Genomic DNA, 17,491 nt, shown 5'->3' with positions numbered 1-17,491 from the left:
AGCCCTCGCCTGACTGTTCTGGTGTAGCATCATTCTTCAGCTATTGTCCGGGTGAGCTTGTGTAGCATCATACCTGATCCCTCGTCTGACTGTTCTGGTGTAGCATCGTTCTTCAGCTATTGTCCGGGTGACCTTGTGTAGCATCATACCCGAGCCCTCGCCTGACTGTTCTGGTGTAGCATCGTTCCTCAACTATTGTCCGGGTGACCTTGTGTAGCATCATACCCGAACCCTCGTCTGACTGTTCTGGTGTAGCATCGTTCTTCAGCTATTGTCCGGGTGACCTTGTGTAGCATCATACCCGAACCCTCGCCTGACTGTTCTGGTGTAGCATCGTTCCTCAGCTATTGTCCGGGTGACCTTGTGTAGCATCATACCCGAGCCCTCGCCTGACTGTTCTGGTGTAGCATCGTTCCTCAACTATTGTCCGGGTGACCTTGTGTAGCATCATACCCGATCGCTCGCCTGACTGTTCTGGTGTAGCATCGTTCTTCAGCTATTGTCCGGGTGACCTTGTGTAGCATCATACCCGAGCCCTCGCCTGACTGTTCTGGTGTAGCATCGTTCTTCAACTATTGTCCGGGTGACCTTGTGTAGCATCATACCCGATCCCTCGCCTGACTGTTCTGGTGTAGCATCGTTCCTCAGCTATTGTCCGGGTGACCTTGTGTAGCATCATACCCGAACCCTCGTCTGGATGTTCTTATGTAGCCTCATACCCAAAGTATTGAATGGCTGCCCTTGTGTAGCATCATACTCTAACCATGGCCTGGCTGTCCTGACTTTGAAGATGGTACGTTTTTCTTTTTTTCTTTTGGATCCCTGCATTTATCAGCAATATAATTAATTAAGTATTTTTGCCTGATCTTGTAACATTTCATCTGACTTATAAATAATTAAATGCATTGGTTCTGGCGTTTGATGTCGTCTTGCTGCTAGATGAAACAAAATGGTTTGCCCTTACGGTGATTTGGATATGGAATGGCTATCTATCAATACTAATAACGCAAGTGAAGAAAATAAATTTTGTAAAAATTACTGAGGTGAACGAAAATGATTTACTGAGCGATATTGACTTCCATGCCTTGTTTTCGGAAATGACAGGAATCTAGCACCAAGACAATTGCGAATGAAAACAGTGTTGTAGACCAGATCTACCCTGCTAAAATATGGCCGCCGTCAGATCAAAGCTACTGCCCCTGATCAATCCTAAACTAAAACGCACCCGATTCACTATCGTATCGGAAAAAACCCTCCAAAATTTTTAGAAACCAAGACACAGCAAATCTAAAATGAAAAACACTAAATTAATAGGCTCTGAAAATGTACAATGGTTAGACACATAAAATTAATCTAGGTTTGAAAAAAATAAGACATAAAAAGGTAAGGAAAGGGCTTCTTATTTTATTTTATTTTAAAACAAAAAAAACGTAAAAATAACCAGCACGAGAAATCTGTGTCAATATCTCACCTCAACACAAGAACTGTACACAATAAGTTTAATTTTCTCAGTGAGTATTGTTCCGGCTTTCACGTCGTTTGTGTCACTGAAACTCATTTAGACGATACAGTCAATAATGATGCCTTACGTTGGCAAAACTACCATGGTCCGATAAGAAAAGATAGAAATGCATTTTGGGGAGGGGCCATAGTCTTTGTACATGAAAGGTTAGCATATAAAAGATTGAATGTATTAGAAAATGTTCTTGATGAAACTATATGGATACAGATATTTCTACCCCAAAACCTTAATTCTGTGTCTTGTGTACAGACCAGAGTATAATAAAAACAATTTCTGGAATCGCCTAGACGACAATATTGATAATGCGTTCGATATTACATGTAATTTAGTGATTGTCGGAGATATCAATGAAAATCTTTTGTCTGCCAGAAAACTTCATGTAAATGATTTGTTAGACAGGAAAAATTTACGTAATGTGATAAATGAACCTACTCGGATTTCTAAAACAACGAGTACTTTACTAGATCCGATTATTGTAAGTGAAGATGTTTCTGTGGATGATTCTTTATAATGAGATTAGTGATCATAGGGGCACGTATTTATCAGTGAAAACACATTCATCAACCAAATCATCATTTCCTAGAGATATATGGTGTTGTGGAAGAGGTCAACATGATAGATTAAACAATCTTATTCAATCAATTGATTGGATTAACCTCTTTAACAAATATAAAGATATTGATGAATCTATTGAATGTTTTTCCTCAAAATTTAATAATTATATAAAAATGTGTGTACCGTCTAAAAAGGTTAGAATTCGACCAAATAATAAACCGTGGTTCAATTCCGAATTACGGAAGGCAATAAGGAAAAGTAACAGGTTACTTAAGATTTCAAGGAAAACAAATAAAGACAGGGACAGAACATTGTGCAGAGAACAAAGAAATAAAGTAAATAATATGAAATATTATGCAAAGGAAATGTTCTTCTCCAATTTAGACAATTATACTTAGAAAACAAATCTTCTTATTGGAAATTGTTACGATATTTGGTGAAAAATACAGGTAAGACTTCATCTATTCCACCTCTGCGCAGGTATGTTGCGAAAAAGCCCAACTATACTGAACCGCAAAAGAAACGTCACCCAAGAAACATCGCATGAAAAGTTGTCATTTAAATATCTGGATAAGTTTTGGCAAAGTTTCTAAAATTTAACATTACCTTGTCCGGAAAAATGAAATTTGATGATAAAAAAACAAAGCAGTTGGCAATAAAACCGATCGCCCAAGCGCATCACGGCAACGGCCATGGTAACCTGATGCACGTGAGTCATGTGCAAATTGAAATGCACATGCGTTACTCCATTTCTTGCCCTATAACAATACACTCAGATCGGATAACATTCATTCGTTATTGAAATGCTACCACATGCCAAGATTGACAAAAAATCAGCGACACCACCAAGCCCTTGGACGATTGTAAACTGGACAAACCGCCCGGCAAGTAGCCAATGCATTTCAAGTCCACGTAAGGACCATAAACAGGCTCCAGCAACGGTACCAGACCACCAACACTACAGATGACCAACACTACGACAGACCACCAACACTACAGATGACCGACCACGTAGTGGAAGACCAAGGGTCACCACCCGACGTCAGGATCGTCATATTGTGCGACAGCATCTTCCAGATCGCTTTGTTACTGCTGCGGAAACTGCTCGACAGACCATGGGGACACACAAGCGACACAGTGCGGACACCGTGCGTCTACGATTGATGAGCAGACACATCCACTCCACTGTCACAGGCAACACCGAGGACCCATTCTGACACCACGTCATCGCCGGGACCGTCTTCAGTGGGCAACACAGCACCAACATTGGCGCCACCAGCAGTGGAGAAGAGTCCTCTTCTCAGACGAGAGCCATTACTGTATCTCATCAGCAGATGGCAGAGATAGAGTCTTGCGACGCCGTTGGGAACGTTATTCGGATGCTTGTGTTGTTGTGTTGTTGAGAGAGACTCATGGTGTGGTCCGAGCATCATGGTGTGGGGTGGAATTGGTCTTGCACAAAGGGTCGGCCCTGTGGTCTTCCAGAACATCGGTCCAGGGAGAGGCAATGGTGTCACAGCAGTTTGGTACATTGATCAAGTCTTGAGACCACACACCATACCTCATTTGGCACGTCACCGCAACCACGAGTTTTAACATGATTACGCCCGTACACACACTGCAATAGCAACAAGAGACTTCCTCCAGCGGAATGGCATCAGAACCATGCAGTGGCCTGCCCTTAGGTCCGATTTAAATCCCATTGAGCACCCGTGGGACGAGATTCAAAGACGGCTGAATGACGTCCGACCAAGGCCGACAACTGCAGCTGAACTGCGCCAGGCGTCCCTCAAAGTGTGGGCTCAAGTGCCTATGGCCCTCATCAACTGCCTCATCCATTCTATGTATCGGCGTTGCACGGCAGTCATAATGCACATGGCGGATACACGAGATACTGACTTGTAATGCCATTGTCTCTCAGAGACTCGTGTTGTGTTTCACTTTAAGAACATTTGACACTTTAATTTCAACCTTGATAAGTTTTGCCACGTTTCATCTTTTTAATATGTCTCAAAGTATGTTTACTGTGTTTGGACAAATAAGGTTTCTCATATATCTATCCATGGTGACGTTTCTGTTGCGGTTCAGTATATATACTCAGATTTAGATAAAGCTAATCTGTTAAACAAGTATTTTTCATCCATAACAGATGTTGATGGTAGTAAGGCGAGATTGCCAAATGTGGAAAAAACGTCCAGATAAAACATTAAGCACATAGCGAATAAACGTATATGAAATAAGTGATATACTAAAGTCTCTCCCTTTGAATAAAGCTTCGGGCCTAGATCGCTTAAGTCATAAAATTCTAAAACATACTTAGCATCTTTAAGTGAAATCGTATGTGTATTATTTAATATCTTTTTGAGAACGCGTACATATCCAAGCCAATGGAAATAAGCTATTCAAATACGGTGACCCAAAACACTTGAAGCAGCAAGAATTGTAGCTGGTTAACCAACCTATGCTTCCGTCAAAACATTATTTTTCGAAACTTCCTGGGAGCCCTTATCAGAGCGCAGGAGAAAACGTAAATTGTGTTTATTTTATAAAATATATAACAATATGACACTTTCATACTTTAAATTGTGTTTATTTTATTTAAAAAATATATAACAATATGACACCTTCATACCTTAAGGATCTAGTACCTCACTCTGTCGGGTGTTTTGATCCTACTCTCCGTTGATTGGCTACTGACTGTGTAGGCGTGTCAAGTTTGTGCATAAATTAAACGATCACCTGGTTCATGTCACGCCACAGTATGTATTCCTACACCTGGAATGTTTATCAATCTCGTCATTTTTGTCTGTTTTGATATATACAACTGTTTTTGGTTAAACTATTGTAGATAAAACATGTTTTACGTTGTCAAATTTAATTATAAGCATTGACTGTATTGTTTTGGCTCATTGAGGTATGAATCGAAAAACCGATGTGCAAACTTTTATAAGAATCCGCTACGCGGATTCATACAGTTTGCACATCGGTTTTTCGATTCATACCTCAATGAACCGAAAAAAATACACAGTCAATCCTCAAGAAAATAACACTTTCCTCAACTTCGGCAAACCTACTCTTTCACACTGAAGTATATGAAAAATAGGTTAACCAAAAACAGTTGCACATATTAAAGCAGACCAAAATAACGAGAATGATAAACATTCCATGTGCAGGAATACATATTGTGGCGTGACATGATTCAGGTGATTGTTTAATTTATGCCCAAAAGTTGACACGCCCACAAAGTCTGTAGCCAATCAACGGTCAACAGTCATTCTGTAACGAGCCGGAACGGAGAACTCGGCTGTTTCAAACGACATGGTCAGCACCATTAGATCCAAACATTAGTGCCCTTAGAACGGGAAGACATAGTTGGAAAAGGCGGGTTATAAATGAAACCCGAAGACATGAAAGTTGTGGAACAAGGCGAGTGGGGAAAAACAGGCGAGCGAGCCTGCACTTTTGCTGTTTAATTCCTTCTCGGCCTTCGGTCTCAAAGGGTTGTTTGGACAATGAATATGCATGAATTTGGTTAAATGTCCTGTCCATAACGATACACGTGAGCAGGAAGGGACTTGCTCGACTGTAATATTGGGATTCACCACATTCTCTAGAAATAAAAGTATTACGCCTCGGTGGGCATGGGTTACTTTTTTACATTCATTTGGAAATGAAAACAATAACACGTGACTAATTTAGCTAATCAGGTTGCAGGAATAACAATGAACACAGCAAAATTTAATAATATATACATGAATGTAGCCCTGTCCAATGCCAATATCATATAGTGATGTACAGGTACATTTCCGTCAGTGAGGTGAGGTGAGGTGAAATTGAGTTTAACGTCGCGTCCAAGATTATTGCACTTATAAAGCGACGTGCATGCACGTGTGTGTGTGTGGGGCTGCTTGTACTAGCCCGGACTGATGCTAGCTCACTGAGATACCATGCCGCAGTTTAACATGAATACCCCACTCAGACACAGTATACTGACTCCGAGCCGACCAGTCCTTGTTTTAGCCCCTTAATGTCGAGCGCCAGACAGGGTAACAACAAGTACCATTTTTTAACGTCTTTTGGTATGACGCGGCCGGGGTTCGAACCCCGGACCTTCCGCTCTCCGGGCGGACGCTCTACCACAAGACCACGGAGGCGACATTTCCGTCAGTAAGACAGTGTTTTGTGAGATCTATCAAATTGTACATGTTGTATGCTGTACGACATTCGACCTGGAACGTATATCACAACTGATCTTTCTGGCTGTTTAAATGTGCAAAACCCAACTGAAATTCCGTTCCAAATCACCTACAGTAAACTACGGTTGTAACGAATACGCTTATAACGAACTAACGGATATAACGAACTAACTTTTTAATCCCGACTATATGCTGTAGTTATGCTGTATATATGCTTATAACGAATTACGGTTATAACGAACTAAAATTGGTTGTCCCTTTGAGTTCGTTATAACCGTAGTTTACTGTATTTCGATTTGGCAACGAGTTTGTGTGGCGTCAACTATATCGTATGACGCCATGCACCAGGACACCTGTTCCACCATCTGGATATCAGGGCTATCTTCATGTTTAATTATGTTTAGTTGGGAATTATTATGTTACAATGATTAATGTCATTTATTAAACCATATCAAAGGAAAGTATTATTAGCTTTGGAGTTTTATGTACCTTGTTTTTTTTTAGAAGAATACAACAGCTTATGGAATCGGAAGCGCGTTCATCATTCTTTATGGAACATGAACTTTAGGGGCTGTCGGGTAGCCTAGTGGTTAAAGCGTTTGCTCGTCACGCCGAAGACCCGGGTTCGATTCCCGACATGGGTACAATGTGTGAAGCCCATTTCTGGTGTCCCCCGCCGTGATATTGCTGGAATATTGCTAAAAGCGGCGTAAAACCATACTCACTCACTCACTCACATGAACTTTAACATGCAAATTAAATTAAATTAATTAACAGTCATAACTCCATTTGAAACGCATCAATGATCAAACTGTAACATCTGTTCACTTGCCCTCCGGCTGCTGGTGTAACTGAAACACAAAAAGTCTTCAAACTAATACTCGTGTTATATGTGTTCAGTGTTCATATCTACAATTAACAATTAACAATTAAAGTGCCAATCACTTTCAAGCTATGTATAGCGATTCGCCTTACAGTGGTGCGATTGCAAGCGGAACAATCGCTGCTGGGGTCGCTTCGTTCTCAAACCAAAAAGGCAGTTAGGTTTGACAGCGGAACAAGAAATTCTTGACTGGATCATGAGCAAAGGCAGCTAACACCCTATCATTCTCATTCTGCCCCACATCTACAAAGTAATCGTACATTACATCAGTTCGTCAGCGAGCCTTTTCTATTACGTTCTTCATTATGTCAAGGCAACCAAGCGGAAGTTGCACCGCCATTTTAGAAGACTGCACAAGCGCTTCGAACTGTTGCAGACCCCTGGGTGAGCGGTTTATTTGCTTACTTTAAGAGGTTCGTGGCTTACAACGTGCCCCCGAACATTACAACATGAGTGTGCATTTCGTACTCTTTTATTACTCTGACGTCAACAGTAATGTATGTATCACGTCACAATGGCTCTTCCTCTACGTCAACAATGTCTGTACCGAGTCACAATGGTACTTCCTCCACGTCAATAATGCTTGTATCACGTCACAATAGTACTTCTTCTACGTCAAAATAACGTCTGGCAGTAAACTGTGTCTGAGTTGGGTATACATGTGAAGTGCGGCCTGGATTCTTAGTGAGTTAGCACAACAGGAACCCGCACACACGTAGCTGTGTGAGTGCAATAAACTTGAACACTATGTTAAAACCCATTTCATTTCGCCTCTACCACGGCAACAGTGTAATAACAAAAAAATCTCGGGTCGGGGATCGAACCATCAAACTTCCGCTCTCCGGGTAGGCGCTATATCCACATGACCACCGAGGCGGTCGGCATGGTAATAAAAATTGCTTTCCTTAGCCGTCGGTGCGGATATTGCGAGTTCGAATCCCGCTGACAACGAGTTTGTCGTCAAATTGTTCTATCAACAATGTCAATGATAGTAGAGGAAGTTTGTGCAACCATCCGTCGTTCAAATGCGATGGATTCCCGACATGGGTACAATGTGTGAAGCCCATGTCTGGTGTCCCCCGCCGTGATATTGCTGGAATATTGCTAAAAGCGGCGTAAAAGCATACTCACTCACTCACTCAAATGCGATGGTGCTCCTTGGTCTTTCAGCGTCCTACCGGCGCCCTTGAATTTATCAATGTTGTTTCATATCTCTGCCACGATGGACCTCCCACCATGTGCACGTTAATTAGGCATTGTGCCAATGTCATCTTTCAATGTGCCTATGGCATGTTCTTTCAATGTGCCCTTGTCATCTTTCAATGTGCCTATGTCATGTTTCAATGTGCCTATGGCATCTTTCAATGTGCCTATGGCATGTTGTTTCAATGTGCCTATGTCATCTTTCAATGTGCCTATGTCATGTTTCAATGTGCCTATGTCATCTTTCAATCTGTCAATGTCATCCTTCAATGTGCCTATATCATCTTTCAATGTGCCTATGTCATGTTGTTTCAATGTGCCTATGTCATGTTTCAATGTGCCTATGACATGTTTCAATCTGCAAAATGTCATCTTTCAATGTGCCTATTTCATGTTGTTTCAATGTGCCTATGTCATGTTTCAATGTGCCTATGTCATGTTTCAATCTGCCAATGTCATCTTTCAATGTGCCTATGTCATGCTGTTTCAATCTACCTATGTCATGTTTCAATGTGCCTATGTCATCTTTCAATCTGCCTATGTCATGTTCTTTCACTGTGCCTATGTCATGTTTCAATGTGCCAATGTCATGTTGTTTCAATGTGCCTATGTCATGTTTCAATCTGCCAATGTCATCTTCAATGTGCCTTTGTCATGTTGTTTCAATGTGCCTATGTCATGTTTCAATGTGCCTATGTCATGTTTCAATCTGCCAATGTCATCTTTCAATGTGCCTAAATCATCTTTCAATGTGCCTATGTCATGTTGTTTCAATGTGCCTATGTCATGTTTCAATGTGCCTATGTCATGTTTCAATCTGCAAAATGTCATCTTTCAATGTGCCTATGTCATGTTGTTTCAATGTGCCTATGTCATGTTTCAATGTGCCTATGTCATGTTTCAATCTGCCAATGTCATCTTTCAATGTGCCTATGTCATGCTGTTTCAATCTACCTATGTCATGTTTCAATGTGCCTATGTCATGTTTCAATGTGCCTATGTCATGTTGTTTCAATGTGCCTATGTCATGTTTCAATGTGCCTATGTCATGTTTCAATCTGCCAATGTCATCTTTCAATGTGCCTATGTCATGCTGTTTCAATCTACCTATGTCATGTTTCAATCTGCCTATGTCATCTTTCAATGTGCCTATGTCATGTTCTTTCACTGTGCCTATGTCATGTTTCAATGTGCCTATGTCATGTTTCAATGTGCCTATGTCATGTTTCAATCTGCCTATGTCATGTTTCAATCTGCCAATGTCATCTTTCAATGTGCCTATGTCATCTTTCAATGTGCCTATGTCATGTTTCACTGTGCCTATGTCATGTTTCAATCTGCCAATGTCATCTTTCAATGTGCCTATGTCATCTTTCAATGTGCCTATGTCATGTTTCAATCTGCCAATGTCATCTTTCAATGTGCCTATGTCATGTTGTTTCACTGTGCCTATATCATGTTTCAATGTGCATATGTCATGTTTCAATGCGCCTATGTCATGTTTCACTGTGCCTATGTCATGTTGTTTCAATGTGCCTATGTCATGTTTCAATGCGCCTATGTCATGTTTCAATGTGCCTATGTCATGTTGTTTCAATGTGCCTATGTCATGTTTCAATGTGCCTATGTCATGTTGTTTCAATGTGCCTATGTCATGTTTCAATGTGCCTAAGTCATGTTTTAATGTGCCTATGTCATGTTTCAATATACTTATGTCATCTTTCAATGTGCCTATGTCATGTTTCAATGTGCCTATGTCATGTTTCAATGTGCCTATGTCATCTTTCAATGTGCCTATGGCATGTTCTTTCAATGTCCCTATGTCATGTTGTTTCAATGTGCCTATGTCATGTTTCAATGTGCCTATGTCATGTGTCAATGTGTCTATGTCATCTTTCAATGTGCCTATGTCATCTTTCAATGTGCCTATGACATCGTTCAATGTTCCTATGTCATGTTTCAATGTGCCTATGTCATCTTTCAATGTGCCTATGTCATCTTTCAATGTGCCTATGTCATGTTTCAATGTGCCTATGTCATCTTTCAATGTGCATATGTCATGTTGTTTCAATCTGCCAATGTCATCGTTCAATGTGCCTATGTCATCTTTCAATGTGCCTATGTCATCTTTCAATGTGCCTATTTCATTTTTACATGTTCAGCTACTGTAAGATTCAAACATTAGTGCCCTGAGAATTGGAAGACATAGTTGGAAAAAGGTGGGTTAAAATGAAACCCGAAGACATGAAAGTTGTGGGACAAGGCGATTGGGGAAAAGCAGGCGAGCGAGTTTAGTTAGGAATTATTATGTAACAGTAATTATTGTCATTTATTAATTCATATCAAAGGAAAGTATTATTAGCTTTGGAGTTAAATGAACGTTGTTGTTTTTAGAATTATACTACAGCTTATGGAATCGGAAGCGTGTTCATCATCCTTTATGGAACATGAACTTTAATATTAGTCCTGTGCTTTTGGAATTAAAATAAAACAGGCATAACTCCATTTGAAACGTATCAGTGATCAAACTATAACATTCGATTCGCGACATGGGTACAAATGTGTGACGCCTATTGCTGGTGTCACGCACCGTTATATTGTTGCAATATTGCTAAAAGTGGCATAACCCCATTCTCAATCAAAAAATGGAAAGTCATTGGCTATGTGCTTTGTCATTTGGCCCTGGTGAGATTAAAAGATTAGTTTGGAACGGTATCAGTACTTGTTATATCTGGACAGTGTAATTTCATGGGAGTTCGAAACAGAATACAATTGCCCCAAATTGGTACATAAGACTAATGGCATCCATAGAAAACACCTAAATAAGGTACAGAAAAACATATCAATGTCATTTTTCTACTAACGTGGAACTACAACCTTTGTTTAGTGAGCTGTATTAATAGTAGGAAAACACTCAGGGCATTAGTATATTTTATATATGTTCAGCACCTATGTGATGGCTGATCAGTATTATATTTCTTTATGCTAATGAAGCAAAACAAATAATGTTTTTGAAAAAAAACATATTTATTGATTATATGACATTTCATTGGTACATATCACAAATTGAAATTTGATCCAGCAAGAAGATGAACTAGCATAACGTAACCAGTGGTATTTGCAAAAACTTACAGAACAGGCGCTTCAATGCCATTTTCTAAATAAACAAATTAGTCAAATCTCAGCAGAATTTCACGGAAGAAGAATATCTAAAGTCAATTATGTTTCTGCAGTAAACCACAAAAGTCATTCAGATTTGTATAGTCAGTGTCGGTGTACACAACCTGGACATAGTCACAGTGTTTGTCATAAATTCATTCAGACTTGATTAGTGTCGTAATAAAACCATCCACAGTCACAGTGATGTGGCATTATTCATTCAGAATCGTCACTTTCTGGGGTGAATCTGTTCGTTGTTCTCGGGAGATATTATTCATCATCCGGCGAGTCCCTTGTCTGACATGTTTGAGCAAAATCTTCTAAAATGTAGCTGGTGTCAGATTATGAAATCCAGGTACCTGAAACAATTCATAACATCTTTGGAAACTTGTTATTCAAAAATTATGAAACACACATATATTTACAAATGTAAAAAGTTGTTTTCTCGAACGGTGAGGTATTGACAATTTATCTTGCAACTGATATTTAACCAATCTTTGAACATGTAAATAAGCCATTGCAAACAGAAAAGTGTTCAGAAATACAAAAATGTATCCGGTCTTCTATAACAATACCTGTAGAGCCACAAGACTCACCTGAATTTTGCTCGAATGTTTGCATTACATCAAAATATAAGGAAGGGTAAACAAGAAAATAGAAAACTAAGTTACATAGGTTCTTATGCATAAAAACAGAACTATTCATAATAATCAAAACTTTCAATCACACAGGTCATGTAAATGATCTCAAAATACAACATAATAACCGAGTGAGTTTTGTTTGTTTTTTATTGTTTTTATTCATTCCAGAGGGTACATAGTCATCGTATCATAAGAGGCATCAAATTGCTCGTAAATGTTAATGAGAAAAATGTACAGGAAGTGATATGAAAGTAGGTTCACCTTTCATACTTTGTAATAATTGTAAGAGATATAGATTAAGGAAGCTAATCCGTCTGCGTTATGGTTTTATCCATTAAACTCCATTTTTTAGAGTGAGTGAGTGAGTGAGTATGGTTTTACGCCGCTTTTAGCAATATTCCAGCAATATCACGGCGGGGGACACCAGAAATGGGCTTCACATATTGTACCCATGTCGGGAATCGAACCCGGATCTTCGGCGTGACGAGCGAACGCTTTAACCACTAGGCTACCCGACCGCCCCTCCATTTTTTATAGAAAGAACTTATTGTTCCGTTTCTTTTTGCAAGGAGTGAGTGAGTGAGTGAGTATGGTTTTACGCCGCTTTTAGCAATATTCCAGCAATATCACGGCGGGGGACACCAGAAATGGGCTTCACACTTTGTACCCATGTCGGGAATAGAACCCGGGTCTTCGTCGTGACGGGCGAACGCTCTAGCCACTAGGCTACCCGATCGCCCCCTTTTTTTTACTCTTTTTTTTGCAAGGAAAAAATTCGACATGGTAAATATCTTTCAGTATATTTCTGTATGACTGAAAATATGTTTTTACTCCTTTAATATGTGTTACGTAAATGTGTCGTTTTGCCAATATCAATAAGTGATTTAATAAGATGTTGTTTTTATCTCCAAAATAGATATCTTGTTTTGTAATGAAAACATGACCGAAAATAACGCTTATGAAAGCATTAAATTCGTCCCAGAATTCTTTGACACAAGAACATTCTAAATATACATGAGCGATGTTTTTTCACTGTCTGAATTGCAAAATGAACAAAGGTTGTTGTCAACCAAGTTCATCATTAACAATTCCTTTTTAGTGTATATAATTTTGTGTAAGATTTTGAATTGGAATTATAATAGTTTTGTATCTATTGTAGATTTTCTATATTGTAAAAATACATATTTCCAATTAATTGGATTGTTAAATTCTTGTTCCCACTTCTAACAAATTTCTGGAAAGTTAGAGGGGCGGTCGGGTAGCCTAGTGGTTAAAGCGTTCGCTCGTCACGCCGTAGACCCGGGTTCGAATCCCGACATGGGTACAATGTGTGAAGCCCATTTCTGGTGTCCCCCGCCGTGATATTGCTGGAATATTGCTAAAAGCGGCGTAAAACCAAACTCACTCACTCACTCACTGGAAAGTTAGATGATGAAATGAAGTTGTCATAAAAGGTCCTAGAACCTTTGCTTGTCTTAAGTAAATCAAGCCACGGAGAGGAAATGTTTAGTTGCATTGTGTGTAGATTATCTGAATCATGCAGTAGATCTTCCCATGGCTTCGGGATGTTTAAATGCAAACTGTTATAGTCCAATAAAGTGCATTATTTTCAGCTCAGGGAATGGAATAAAACCGTTCGAGTCACATAAATCCTTTACATGGCAAATACCCCTTGTATACCAATTTCTAATAATGAAATCCGGAAATTTACATTTATGATTGTACCACAATGGTTGCATTAAAATTTCATGAACATCATTTTCGTTGATTTCGTGCGTTTTTATGTATTTGTTCCAAGCGTTTAATGTGTCTTTCCAAAATGGGTTTGTGATATTGAAGTGTTTTTTAATATTAGCGCCCAAACGGAAGATGTCTTGTAAGGGAAAGCCTGAAAGAGGCTAGCTGTTTTGGTTTGGAAATATATGGTTTGATACACGATACCTTAAGTGAGTAAATAAACATTGTAATATCAACCATTCTAAGGCCACCATCTTCATATTTTCGAACTAGGTTTACTCTTTTTATTATACCCCCGTTTACGAAGTAAATCGGGGGTATATAGCGTTCCGTTCGTCAGTCCTTCCGTCCGTCCTTCCGTCCGAGCTTTTGTACGGCCCATAAGATTTTAACCATGCACCCTAGCTTCACCAAACTTTCTACACACATTAACCACAATGCATATGAGTACTTGTGCCTTTTGCTAGTTTGAAGATTCTGAATTTTTTAATTTTTGCCGTTTCTATGGAAACATTAAGAAACTTAAACTTTTAGGGTGGGTGTTTTGTACGGCCCATATCTTTTTAACTATGCATCCTAGCTTCATCAAGCTTGCTACACACATTTACCACAATGAGTATATGTGCCTTTTGCTAGTTTGAAGATTCTGAATTTTTTAATTTTTGCCGTTTCCATGTAATCATGGTGAAACATAAATTTTGGGTAGAGTTTTTGTACGATCCATGTTTACCATATTATGTATCCTAGCTTCAGCAAACTTGCTACATTAACCACTATATTATGATTGTTCTTTTATCTTTTATAAGATTCTGAAAATTTCTCTTTTGCTGTTTTCATGGAAACATGATGGAATTTGGAAATTTTGGTGACTGGTTTTGTATAGCTAATATATTTTCCAAAGTTGTTTCCACACATGTAGATCATCATAAGTATCTGTGCTTTGTGTTAGTTTGAATTTATGAATTCTTTACCATATCTGTTAAGGCTAGATGGAAATTATTAATTTATTGATTTTCTTATATGATATTGTTCCATGTTTTATGTGTTTTTATGTCAACAATATTTGGTCCTTTTGATAATTCTTCTTATGTAACTACTCAATCAATTTTTTATTCAAAGGTGTTCATGGTGATCTACTTCTCGTAGTGAACACTGGTTAATGTGGGAGATTGGGGGGGGGGGGGGGGGGGGGTCAATTGTCACTGGAACTCAATCTTAGTTTAGCTCACTTCTTTCTTGTTTTGTCTTTCTTTCCATTCCATATGAAATTGAAAAAAATGCTGTTTAATTCTTTTATGAATTATTTTGGGAGATTCGGTAAAGCAGTTAATATATGAACTATAGTTGACAAAGCCAAGGTTTTTATTACGGTTATTTTCCCTATTAATGTCAAGTTGCGTTTCCGCCAGTTTGAAAGAATTCTTCTAATTGTTTCCAGTCTTTGTCTAGTGTTGATAACCCAAAGACTTATCAAATCAGCGTTTAGTTTAATTCCAAGTACATCGAAATCTGCGTTGTGCCAGTCCAATGTCAAATCAGGACATAATGTGAGTGAACCCCCTGCCATTGAGCCTATCCATACAGCTTTAGTTTTGTCTGTGTTTATTTGTAAGCCAGACATTCTATAGAACTTACTCAGTGTATTTACTGCTTCATTTAGCGACGTTGCTGAGGCATCTAAAGATAGTTCGGTGTCATCGGCATATTGACCTATTACACGCTCACTTTCTCCAAGGACTATACCTTTTATATTTGTATTTTTTCTTATCATTATGCCAAGTATTTCTGCGACGAAAAGAAACAAGTATGGGGAAATCGGATCTCCTTGTCTACATCCTCTCTCGTTGCTGAAAAATGAAGACAAGTGACCGTTTTGTATGACACAAGAAGTTTGAGATCAGGATATTTACCCATGTTTGCATATAAGTTACAAAACCAAATTTATCAAAAACCTTCTTAATGAATCGCTTAGAAACTGTGTCAAAGGCTTTTTCGAAATCAATTAATATTAATAGGCCTTTTTCTTTAATCTTTTTGTTTCGAAAATGATGTCATATAGGAGTCTAATGTTTTCGATAATACACCTACCTGGGATAAATCCTGTCTGGTTATCGTTGATAAGGAGATCCAGTGTCTTTTTTATCCTATTTGTTATACAAGTGCTAATAATCTTGTATAAAGCATTTAAAAGAGAAATGGGCCTCCAATTTTTTAAGAAACATCTATCTTTATTTGGTTTTGGAATGCACGTTATAACTCCTCTATTCATTGTCAAACTCAAAGAGTTGTTTTTGAAAGTGTCCTTGATATAGCGATAAATCCAAATGTTGATATCTTTCCAAAAATATTTGAAAAATTCGATAGGAAAACCATCAAGTCCTGGGCTCTTATTATTTTTCATTGACTTAATAGCAGCAGCTATCTCGTTCAGTTTTATTTCTTCATCTAGTTCTTCTGAAAGATTGTTATTTAAAGTTGGAGTGGTTAGTCTTTTAAACAATCGAAACCTTCAGCATCAATATCGTCTGTCGACTTGTACAATTTTTCGTAAAAGTTTTTCTGTTCGGTTATTATTAGAGAACCATCTGTTATTTCCTCACCAATAATAGTATTGATAAGTTTATTCGTATAGTTCCTGTTTTCTAAGTGGCAAAAGTAATTAGTTGGTTTCTCTCCTTCGTTATACCACTGTATTCTATTAGGTATTTGAATTCCTCTCATTTCTTCTTCTTTATTTGTTTCGAGCTCAGATTTCCGCTCTGACAGTTTGGATAACAATGTTTCGCTAACGTTTTGAAAGTCGTTCCTTACTCGTGTTTCAAATTCCAATATATCATTTTCTATTTCTTTATATTTTTTCTCTTTTACTTTTTTAAAGTGTGTAGAATATGAGATAGTTTTTCCTTTTACTTTCCTAAAAAATGTCTCTAAGAATAGCGAATCAGTAATTGTAAGATCTAAAGTTTCTTCAGGGATATTTTTAATATCTTCATTATCATATTAGGATCAGCGTATTCACGTTTAGTTTAGTTTAAAATACCTATTACCATTGTTGCATATTCATCTTTTCATAGTAGTGATGTATTGAACTTCCAATATCCTCTCCCCTTTTCTTTATTTTGTTGATTGGATAGCCCCCCCCCCCCCCCCCCCCCCCCCCCCCCCCTCCTCCAACCAATGCCCACATTTTTCCCTATTATTCTATATTCATTTATCCCCAACCCTGACCCAGCCACCACCACCCTTAGCTCTGTGATTAACACTCGAATCCAGAGGGGAGAAGCCCTTCCGCTCGCCTGAGGATACGGGCCACGGGAGGAAGAAGAGGAAGAGGAGAGACACCCCCTCTCCCGAACCAGCCTCCCGACCTACCACCACCACCGCGTCAGCAGAGTCCCAGACCTCGACGCCCATCCTGAACGACTCCAGCACTCAGACCACCGCACCAGAGCTCCCTTCCCTTAGCGACGGCCAGACTCAGACCACCCTGGTCGAGTTTAAGGACAAGGACAAGGACCTTAGAGCCGCGCTACTGGGAAAGGCGGGGGGAATCCTTAGATACTATAAGGCTCATTCCAACCTCGGCGCGGACTGA

At 39.0% G+C, this 17,491-nt stretch overlaps 1 protein-coding gene across 1 annotated transcript in view; it reads left to right on the top strand.

Annotated features, from left to right (window-relative positions):
* LOC124123200 (sodium-dependent glucose transporter 1A-like) overlaps positions 1-17,491 on the top strand; it is a 31,196-nt gene extending 13,705 nt beyond the window's left edge. Inside the window, exon 4 of the mRNA XM_048397994.1 lies at positions 17,170-17,491. Within this exon, the coding sequence (XP_048253951.1) occupies positions 17,170-17,491 (322 nt within the window). The remainder of the gene's footprint in view (positions 1-17,169) is intronic.

This window comes from Haliotis rufescens, unplaced genomic scaffold, assembly GCF_023055435.1.
Source record: "Haliotis rufescens isolate VD_foot unplaced genomic scaffold, xgHalRufe1.0.p SCAF_18, whole genome shotgun sequence".
NCBI lineage: Eukaryota > Metazoa > Mollusca > Gastropoda > Lepetellida > Haliotidae > Haliotis > Haliotis rufescens.
This window is presented reverse-complemented; position numbering and strand designations above follow the sequence as displayed.